Source organism: Halyomorpha halys, unplaced genomic scaffold, assembly GCF_000696795.3.
Source record: "Halyomorpha halys isolate HHAL.00 unplaced genomic scaffold, Hhal_1.1 Scaffold1311.1, whole genome shotgun sequence".
NCBI lineage: Eukaryota > Metazoa > Arthropoda > Insecta > Hemiptera > Pentatomidae > Halyomorpha > Halyomorpha halys.
The window spans coordinates 107,781-119,313 of NW_027115302.1; the positions used below are offsets into that span (position 1 = coordinate 107,781).

The 11,533-nt window shown below is 30.8% G+C and overlaps 1 protein-coding gene across 1 annotated transcript in view; it reads left to right on the forward strand.

Moving 5' to 3' along the window:
- Nucleotides 1-11,533, forward strand: part of LOC106689242 (phosrestin-2) — a gene marked incomplete at its 5' end in the record, with an annotated part of 174,560 nt that overhangs the window by 95,267 nt on the left and 67,760 nt on the right. The window contains 1 exon segment of the mRNA XM_067052379.1: nt 8,434-8,569. Coding sequence (XP_066908480.1) covers nt 8,434-8,569 — 136 coding nt within the window.

An 11,533-nucleotide genomic window follows, 5' to 3' on the forward strand; every position in this document is an offset into this window, starting at 1 on the left:
CCTTTGTTGAACAACTAATGAGATCTGTACCGATTCACAGAACTTACATAATCAGAAATATACCTAAAAAATATTAAACTGTAATTCTAATATTTCAAAAAGATATTACAATGGAACGTTTCACTATTACAAACTAGTAACATAAATCCGAACTATAAATACTTCATTGTTTATACTGATAATGTTGACGTGCGTGCACCATGCAGTTATTTTCGCAACTAAGAGGTGATGAGGCATGCAATGTGTCCAAACTAGCCGACAGTTGATTTAGAACTTTTTGGTAGATTTTAGGCGGTCTTGTTTCTTTCTATTTCAGACGATGTAAACAGATGTTTCTGCCCAGAACAGAATCTAGACTCTTATAATTGAGCCAGCCATACATTGATAAAATATTAGTTATGATTGTAATGCACTTTTTTATCCACTACAAACCAAATTTTATGCAAACATATATAATTGTTTTGTTGCATTTTATTGTATTGTATATAATAATAAATACGGGTGTCATTAAAAACACGTTTAAGGTTGTCAGCTGTATACTGTCCTCCTGGTAATAACCTTTCTTATAACCTCCTTGATTCCTTATTCCGAACCCTCGGACCGCGCTTCACTGCTGGAGGAGACCAATAAGCACCAACGATGGGGATGCCGCACATCCAACTCCCGTGTTTACATCCTATCCCGTGTTTCCACCTTTAATACCAATTCCATTCTCTCGCCCAAAAATCCGACCTATTGGCTTACATCCCTCAAAAAGCGTCCTGATATCCATGACATATTTATCATCTCCCAGATTTCTCGCACTTAAGCCATTGTTGAATCCCTGGACGACCTATCATCAGATCACAGTCCAGTTCTGCTATTTTATCCTCTACAAAATCCTTGATGCTTCTTATTACGTCAAAATAAACTCATCCATAAAGACCTTAACATTTCTTTACCTTCAGATTTGGCCCGACATAGATATGCGTCTTTTCATTCCAAACTCCTAACCCATTAGTTCTTAATCTCTCATCCTTAACAATCCCTGATAATCCTGCGAGGCGTCTGAAAAGAAGATGGCCACGGGACCTTCTAATTTAAATTAATGTTTGAAGTACCACCATCGGGTGGTTCCTTCCCAAGATTTTCAAGTGAAACATTCTACTTTTTTACTTATTGTATTTTTTTGTACAGTTGTAAATTTTAATAAATAAATAAATATTCCTAATTTTATATAAGTTCTCTGCACTTTATCTAAATCCTACGTTAGTGCAACCAGTGGCAAGCTAAATTTCTACTGTTCCAAACCATATTAACACCATTTAGATTTAATGACCATATAAGGGCGAAATAGATGTTTCAAATGAAGAAATCTTTTTATATCTCCAAAAAAAAATTTTGTAAAACTTATTTTCTATCTCCGGTTTTAACTAGTCTAATTAGGTCTGGTTTGAACCATTTGGTGTAGTTCATGAGGCCTAAAGCACAGAGTTTTGTGTAGATTGGTCGAGTTGTGTTGAAGTATTTTTGTAAAAGAAATCAAAGACTTATGTAAGGTGGAAAAAAAAATTGAGAAATAAATTTTCATTTAACCCATATACAACCACAAATCTAGAAATAGGGAAGTAATGCCGAGTTTGCTAGTATGTGAGAAAGAAGATAAGTGTTAAGAAAAGAAAAATATGAGCGATCTCATTGGATGGTAATATTACTAATTAGAATTTAATTAGGGCTAAGCGCGAACGAAAAAAAATGTCTAAGCTCTTCATTAAATACAGTGGGGTTATTAGGAGTTTTATAACACTGGAGAAAGTAGAGAAGAGTTTATAATTAAAATTCAGGAAAGCTCCAACAGTTGGGTCCGACGGAGTTGCTAAGCTTCATCTTCAGAAGGAAATGCAGAGAAGCAGGAGGAAGCTGAGCAACAGTTTGGTAATCATCAAACAGTGCAAAGGGCAAAGGGCAAAGGCTACCTCCCCTGATGAACAGATGGATCCAAGGATATCTTTGGTTAGTTAATTTTTAAATAATTAAACAAGAATGGAATGCTACAAGAATTAAATTCACACTAGAATTTTTTTTAAATGATCCTATGAGATGAAGGATTGACAATTTCTAAAGTTTTCGGAAAAGTACTCTCCCTCTAATGGTCAAATTATAAATATATAACAGTTGACTAAAATTTACATTCTAATCTTAAACATTTATTCAATGCTAAATGGTCATGAATCTTGTCAAATGATAGGCAGATTAAGTGCAATAAAAAAGTATAATTATTTAATAACCATGGTGAAAAGAAAACGTTATCAGACTTATGAAACGGAAAAGGCCGCTGGGAATACGCCTGCACATCTAACTAACATTTTATTCGCGTTTTTCGTCATTCTCCATCACCTTCAACGACTTTCTATGTTAAATATTATTTAAAACTTATAATTATATCTAAAACTTTTTGGCTTTCCAGCGATATATAACATGTCTACATTACTACTGTTGTTTTCGTTAATATGTTTTCAACCTGGAAAAAAATATTTTTTATTTGAAAAGTCATTTATTAAACCATTTTAATGTTTATATTTGTTCATTTTTCATAACCAATTAAAATGTGAAATGATTGATTATTGTAAACAAAAAAATTTAAAAGTACAAATACTTTTCACCAACTTGAACCAATTTGAAAATTCGGTATCTAAGCCAATTAGTTGATATTAAACGCAATTTAATTGTAAATTGATATACCAAGTTTAATAAAAATTATTAGAGCCGTTTTTAAAAAAATCGAAAAACTGTAGAAAATCGATTCTCTGAAGTCGCCAGTGAGTCCCTGTCATGTAACCGATTTCAAGCAATTTCAATTTCGTGCGATTTTTTTTTTTTTTTTGATCTTGGCTGACCACATACAAACATTTTGAGAAACCTAGTTATTTGGACTCGGAAGAGCTGAACATGAATTTCTGTCGAAAACTGGAATTGGAAATTAATTACGATAACAAGACTTCCTCTTACTCTATATTTCATAAAAAGGTAAGCGACAGCAAAAACATTCAACGGTTATATGCACAGTAAAGCACTTCAAAATAATTTCATTATTTAAGCACACGGCAGTATCAATAAAACCAGAGAAATACTCCCTATTTTATTCTGAAGCAATATTTAATTTTTTGTTTGTAAAGTTAAAAAAAAAAATTCGAACAGACCTTCGATTTTCTGACAAAAAAACTACCAAATATATTTGTTATAACCCATTTAATAAATATAATACTCAATCAAGAGAAAATCTTTAAGACTTGAATTTCAACTGATTCGTTCACCCGCCAGGATACTTCGCAACTTTCTTAAAAGTCAAGACTTCTGAAAGGCATATTGCAAAGTTATGCATTAGGATACTTATTTTCCATCTATTTTGTTTGAGGTAGTCAGCAAAAGTTCTCTTGGGAACTTTCGTAGGTTCAGTTTCTCCCAAATTCTTGAATTTTACTTTTATTTTTTGCCCAAGGACAGCTTTTTTCGACACCAGAAAAACTTCTTCCATGACACTTTTTTGTTTCTAAGGCATACTTGAATGACCCTTGTGAAATTTGATAGACTCGCATATTAGAAAACTAAACTAAAATCATATATCATTAATAACCAAAAGTTACTAAAACAGAAATGAACAAAACAATATAGCTGTGGTCAGTGTTTAATAATATTGAATATATTATAAATAATATACAATTATATAATAGTATATTTTTTATATAATATAAAAGAAGTAAAACGAATATAATCATAATAAACTTTCTATAAGAATCTGCAACTGGAAGTCGTAAGTTACATGCGCTTAACCTACTTTATTTAAAATTAGCAGGTACCTACAAGTTAAAGTATTATCATAATAAACTGTCGATGGTTTTTTTTTTTAATTCCAAATTTTATTTATTGATAGATATTACAATGTGCCACAACGTTGTTGGGCAATAGATAATAGTGATGAACGATCACATTCATACTAAAATAAAATAAAATAAGAATAAAAATAAATAAATGAAAAAAAGTACATAAAATCTCTCTCTGAATATATACAAACAAAAAGATAAAGAAAATTAACATAATGAAACTATATACATTAAAAAATATATAAATAAAATAAAATAATAATAATAATAAAAGTAAATAAAAAAAAATTACCAGTCACATTTACACTCTAATATACAATATTTACACTAGTCGATAGTTAACACTATATAACGAATAAAAACTTAAATATCCAATTTAAAGACAAATGATAATAATATTATATTTCCCCATGCTTAACTCAATCCTCATAGATAATCAAATGTAACCAACAGAAATGGGAATGTAATCCTATTGTATATTGTGATTTGTGTATATACGTCGATTGCAATATATGTGGCTATAATATAAGCGAACGTCGGCACCAATCCCACAATTAATTAGACGAGATGAAATAGCACGGACGTCTGCCTGGTGGATAACTAACGATCAAGGAAACAAAGCAAGTTGAACGAGATATACAGCCCACATATTTACTTATTGCACTCAGTGACCAAGGGTTTGCTTAGTAATTACAGGACTGGCAGATTACCAAAGTGAGGTATTCTTAATTACAAGAGCCTTTGAGGACACCACACCACACTCACCATCGTAAAACAGTAAGGTACCTTGCAAAGCAAGTTCTCCCCATTGCTATATATTTTTATATCTGTATAAGAATACGCAGTCATAGAGACGGACATTATTACTTCAAGCATTAACTGAAATATTATAAATATACGTTGACAATAATTGGAAAAACTTAAAGAAACTCGATAATAATCAAGGTGAAAGATCTTCCATGGAATATTTTTAAAACAATTTTTAATTTAAAAATGTAGACTCTAAGACGTCGTGCGCTTTCACCCTATCCTAAGGATTTATACTGAAATTAATTGATACCTGAGGAGTTTTCAATCAAAAGTTAATAAATCCGCTTCTAAAAAGTAAAGGTTTTGTTGAAAAATTAAGAAGACTTAATTAGTTTATTTTGAAATTTATATTTTCATCTTGCAAACAGTTGCTAAAAATCAACATTTAAAAAAAAATAAGCTTATCTATATGTGATAATCTCATAATAATTATTAAATAATAACATTCTAAAAGTAAATAAATTAAATTTTGATAAAAAAAATATTTATTGGCATCCTTTATATGGTATAATAACCAATTAGCATCTACTTCCATAATACACTGTTAAAAATTTCACTTATCTATTAATCTCCCATTAAATTTTCCTTTGAATTTGTGCTTTTTTCATGTGTGACCGCCCCACTAAGACCATGCTTTTTAACGGTCCTGTTGCTTCCTACTACATTCCTTCAAGACAGTTTAATCGAGTAAATGTTTTAGATAGAAAGTTGCAGAAGGTAATGGAGAATATGTAAATAAATCGTCTGTTCTTGTTGGCGTTTGAGTTTGACTGCGGAAGAATGTGAAAGTGTCCAGTCTGATAAATTATTTTATTATTATATAAATTAGAACCATATATTTGCTTAAAAAGGGAAGTTAAGATAGTTCAATAAAGCAACATTCAAAAAGCGCCTAAAATTGAAAAACGGCATGAAACTCGCCATTCTCATCCCTTTTTTCGTCACTACATTCTGGATGGTTATTGATAACTCTCGCCCTCCGTGACTGCGTTACTTGTCTGACTTTTCAAACAGACAATTATAGCGAGTAGGTTAGTCGATGTACGACATGTCACAATCTCACAAGAGGACATTAAAACACAAAAAAGGCAGTCCTTCCAGGCCAGACCCGCCCCACTAGAATCCCCAGGGAGCGACGGTCCTTTATCACTTTTGAAATATTTGCTTAAAATGAGAAAAGGAAACTTTAAGATAGTTAAATCGATCAATATTTAAAAAGCGCCTGGAATTGGAAACGGCATGAGTCTCCTCTTCTCAATTTGAGCAAATATTTAAAAAGTGATAAAGGACCGTCGCTCCCTGGTGGTCTTAGTGGGGTAGGTCCGGCCAAGAAGGATTGCCTTATTATATAAGAATATATTTACAATTTATGCAAATCCCGAAACGTAGTTATGTTGATTGTTGTGTTTTATTAAGGGTCGAATACGAGATGTTTCATGCAAATTATAATTACAATATTATATAAATATCAATCTTCACGGTACGATGACGGTTTTAATCACAATTTCTCTCACCTTACTCTAACTCTCTATCAACATTGTATTTATTTATCCAACCCTTAATTTAAAATATGTCCACCTTTTTGAACTATGTATCATCTATTTATGTTCATAAAATAATAAATTTTCTGTTGATTCTGATAAATTAGATATGGGCACGCGAAAGGGGTATGCAGAACATTTACTTAATCATAAATTTTCCATTGATATAAATTGAAAATGGACACAAAACCCGCAATACCACAACACATACACTGCTTTTATTCATGTACATTTATTTCAACATTAAATAAGGTCTACTGATCTTCTTTTTTTTTTATTTCTTATAGAATCCTTAGTAAATTATAATTTATAATATTTAGAATGGAAATGAGAACATACTTAATAATATAATAAACATTCAAAATTATTCATCTTGATAAAGCAAAACTATGTAGAAGAAAGATGAATTTTGCGTTAATACACTAATGCCTTTGAAATATTCAACTTACAAACCAATATAACAAAGAGATGATTGTTTAATGTGATTAAAAATAATGCCTCATTATTAAAAAATAAATAAATAAAACTCTTAAGTTTTATCAAGACAAATCTAACTACTTAGTTGGTCAAAGGACTTCGATAAATTGTTCTTCTTGTCTTGCAAATAATAGCATCAGTGATGTAATGTTTTGTTAAAGGTTGCTATTGTGCTGTTTCAAGACTTTATATAACCGAGAGTTTCTTCAGTCTTTTAGAGAAGAATTGCTAATTACGTTTACAGAATAAATCATAAGAAATTAATACAATCAACCACAATCGTATACTTATTTAAAATTTAAATAAGTACAAGCCACATTAAAGTGACCCGAGAATGTTTTTGCGAGCGAATGGAATTCCAAACCATTGTCATGTTATATCGAAGTTACAATTAATTCTTGAAAGGCTAGATTATTCTGTTCATATTAATTTGAATTTTGGATAATTTCTGAAGAAACATGGGAGGAAGAAAATTTTAAAAAGTTTTTCTTCAAAATATAGAGATAAGACTAAGAACATATACTTTTGTGTATATGATATAGTATAGTGATGAAAAAGTAAATCAACCTACACCAAACGGTTTTTTTTTATTCATTTTTGTTTTGTTAAAAAACAGAAAACTATCTCTTATATCCAATAGGCAATTAAGATAATAATGTTTCCAATATATTATTAAAGAGAACCATGAAAAAATAATTTGATTTCTAGGTATAAACCATTTAAAAATCTAAACTGCATAATACAGATTACAGTAGGTAAATTAAAACAATTGATACGGCACTATCTATTCTGAATACTTATAAATGTTAATATTATTTTAACTTTTGAGCTCTGCTGTAACTCCTCACACGTGGGAGATAAAGTGGGCTCAGGGGGATCCTCAGGTCGATTGTGTAAATATTGTATATAAGTGTGACTAGTGATTATACTATTTTTATTATTTTTTTTTATTTATTTATTTTTTCATACACTTAGTTTGATCATGTTCATTTTCTTTATCCTTCTGTTTGTATATTTTAAGAGATATTTTATGTACTTTTTTTAAAAATTTCTTTCATTTATTTATTTATTTTCATTCTTATTTTATTTTAGTATGAATATGATCATTCATCACTATTACCTAATACCCACAATAGTGTGGCAGATTGTAATATCTATCAATTAAATAAAGTTTTTTAATAATATTTTAAAACATAAGTACATACTTGAATAAGCTCCTTCATTCATATTATATTATCAGTTTTATAACAGTCACTTTACGCCCTTGACGCAAAAGGGTAGAAAATATGCATAAATAAAGTACTCACATATTTATCCTATTCTTATTCTAAAGAATAAAATTTAAACCATGTTATAACATCACCATCACCATGAATTTTCTTCTTTTTTTCGATCATGACTCTCAAGTCCTATATTGTCTAATTGGGGGTCAAAGTTTTCATTTTGTGGGATCGTCACTGAATGAAAAAAGTCAACGCCACGGCTGGATTCGAACCTACGCCGCCAGCAGATCTCAGATCGTTAATTCTCCGCCTAACCATCTCAGCTACGGACGGCCCTATAAATTTTCACTATCTATAAAAACAGGATGCTACCAGTAGTTGACTATTTGTAAAGCAAAATACTGATTTTAAAAAATAACAATACAAATTTCATACTAAAGTAATAATATATTTGAATCTATTACATGAAAAAGCTTATATCAAAATATTTTTACATCGTACATCGTTTATTTTATGTTTCAGAGTCTACAAGAAATCTTCTCCCAACAACAAACTCACGCTTTACCTCGGAACAAGGGACGTTATTATATCTAACAAGGCAGTCGACCGGATCCAAGGAGTCGTGCTCTGTGAGCCTGACTATCTCCAAAACAGAAAGGTAAAATAGAAATTAAATTTTTAAAATGTTGACAAGGATTTAATTGCAAATATATTTTTATTTCTAATTTGATATTTACTCCAGCACAAAACAACAAGCGAACATTCCTTCGGCTACACGAGGTGGGTGTCCGTAGAAGAGCTGGAAGAGCTAACTAACACTAAAGCGTAAAACATAAAATTGATAAAAGAAATAACATCAGATTGGTACCATTTTTCACATTATTTTTGTAATTTTGGAAGTCCATAATTTCTACGTTCTACCATTAAAAATTCCAAACAAATTTCAAAGTTGTTGTAAACCGAAACAACACTTAAACAGCAATGAAAGAACTCAACCAAAACAAAAGGTTTAGTCATTCATTTATCGCTTAGTCAATGGACCACTGAGTCGTGTCAGTACCGATAGGATAGGGAGAAGAGCGTTATTCGCTCAAAAGAGTAGAATCAAATTATTTCACTACACCATTTACTGAACCACTCGACTAAATGTTTGCTACTAAGATTTGGTTAATAAATTACTCACTCACTACTTGACTAAATTACTAACCTATTGTGAGGAAAGGAACTAAGGACCACACTAAACCTAATATGAAATATACTTTTGCTTTTCCTTCAGCAGTTTCATATTGACCTCAGCAGAAACAGCCATGATGAAGCTCTATAAAGTGGGGCGAAACGTTGGAAAATAAATACTTTTTTTTCTTGTGACTGCACCCCTCTTCGTCATAATTTGAATTAATAGGTCAATTATTTATAAATGTATTTATATATAATATAACATGAAATTATCAAAAGAGAACAATGCCCTAATCTGGTGTTTTATATGTAATATTCATATATATCAGAAAATATAAGATTTAATTTTTTTTTTTATCTCAATGAAACCAAGCTCAATGGAACCAAATCATCATGACAATAATAGCAAGACAATGAACCGACAGCCCTAATAAATATCCCTCAAGAAAGGAAAACTCGATCGAGGAAGTGCCACAAAAGATTTAGTCTCGACTTCCACGTAGCTACTAAATAAATTACAAAATAAGAGATTTAATTAGATCAACAAAGTTGAACAGGAAAAATTTTGTGATTCAATACGGTGAGAGAAACAATGATCCATTATAAATTCGAAATGTATTAGCTAAGATTCAATATCGAGAAATATACACATAATGTAATCGAAAATTTGTAAACACTTTTCATTAGCGTAACCATGACAGAAATATAACAGTTAACTAAAATCTAAATCACACTTTATTTATTTAATGCTAAATTAATCTAGAATCAATACGCAATACACCAAGAAAGATTTTATAGTTATCTTATAAACTGAAACGTTAAATTAAATAAAGAAACTAACTATTATAACTTTATCAGACTGGCGAAACGGCAAATCCCATAACGCATGCACCAGAACATTCGAATTCATTTCGAACAGATCTTTAATTTACGTATTTCTTGACATTCTTCATTACCTTAGATAATTTTACAAGTTACATATTTTTTTTTCTAAAACCTGGCTTTTTAACAGTATATAATATATATGAATTACTAATCTTATTACCAGAAATATGTTTGTAACCTGGAAAATATAAGTAAGTATCAAATTCTTTCATAGTTTATATTTATCCAGTTTTCATTACAATTAAAAATGTGAGATGGTTAATAATTTCAAATAAAAATAATTTAGGGGAAACGTTTGCAAAAAATTGACATTTAAGCCCTGTCTGGCTATTTCGATGAGGATGAGATATTAAAGAACACCTAATTTTATATTTATTTACTATGAATTAACTTACCGCTACAACCCATAAAGGGTAAGGGTTGCAGTACTTTGTAAGGATATACTGTTACTAGACCAACGATTGTGCAAGGAGATGATTTGGTCAGAATCTAACTCGACAGCCAGATTTTAACCCATTTAAGAGTACCCACTTAATGAGGCTGGGTAAACTGGAGGGCTCCCAAACCCACAGGGTTGACTCAACGGCTACAGGTAACAGATAATTATCTGCTACAGCCGGATTCGACCCCGGGTCCTTGGAATTAGTAGTCCATTGCCTTTCCTATGAGCTACCCACCCCTTAAAAAATCATATGAAAGAGAAAAATCGTTCATACAACCTCACTTCAGGTTCGTTTTAACGAAAAAATGCTGTGACATCTCAGGCATACATCTGTACCTAAGATTTAATTTCATTTACGTACGACTTTCCGACCTAGACTGTTCTTATATATTTGTTAATTATTTGGGCTCAGGGACCTGAAAACGTGTATTTCCATCGAAAACTCGAATTTTTTTACGATTCTAATACACTATATATTCCATATACCGGTATGAGATAATAAAATTTATGGTCAAGGAAATTAAAATAAATTATTTTTTTCAAGTTTAAAAAATATCTTAATTATTATTTAGTGATTGTCATTTTTAATTTTAATCATATTCAAGATCATCCCCAGAAATCTTATATCACAGTAATAATAACCGTGGTTTAAGTGTCATTAACCATTAGCAATATGTTGTAAAGTTCATCCTAATAAACAGAGGTTATTTGACTAAATAATCCAAGCAGCTGTGAGAATGGGCCTACAATAGAAACACGACCACAACACGCTCGAACACAACTCGTACGGTCACGAAAAGTCACGCAGGCATTTAGTCTGAATAATACACCTGTCCTAGTTAAATACATTGGCGGAGGCCATAACATTTGTAGCTAACTGATCCCGTTTCATTCCACCTTTTCCAAGGAATCCAGTAGAATATTATTTGTATACACAATATTCATGGTCCATATATATTTTATATATAGGGAGATGGTCAGGGTTGCGGTCAAAAGAGAAATAAAAATAGTTTACAACTATTTATTTTCCAACGTTTCGCCCCACTTTGCAGGGCTTCATCAGGGCTAAAAAGATACAAAATGAAACTATGTTAAGATAAAATTATAGAAATAAAAATA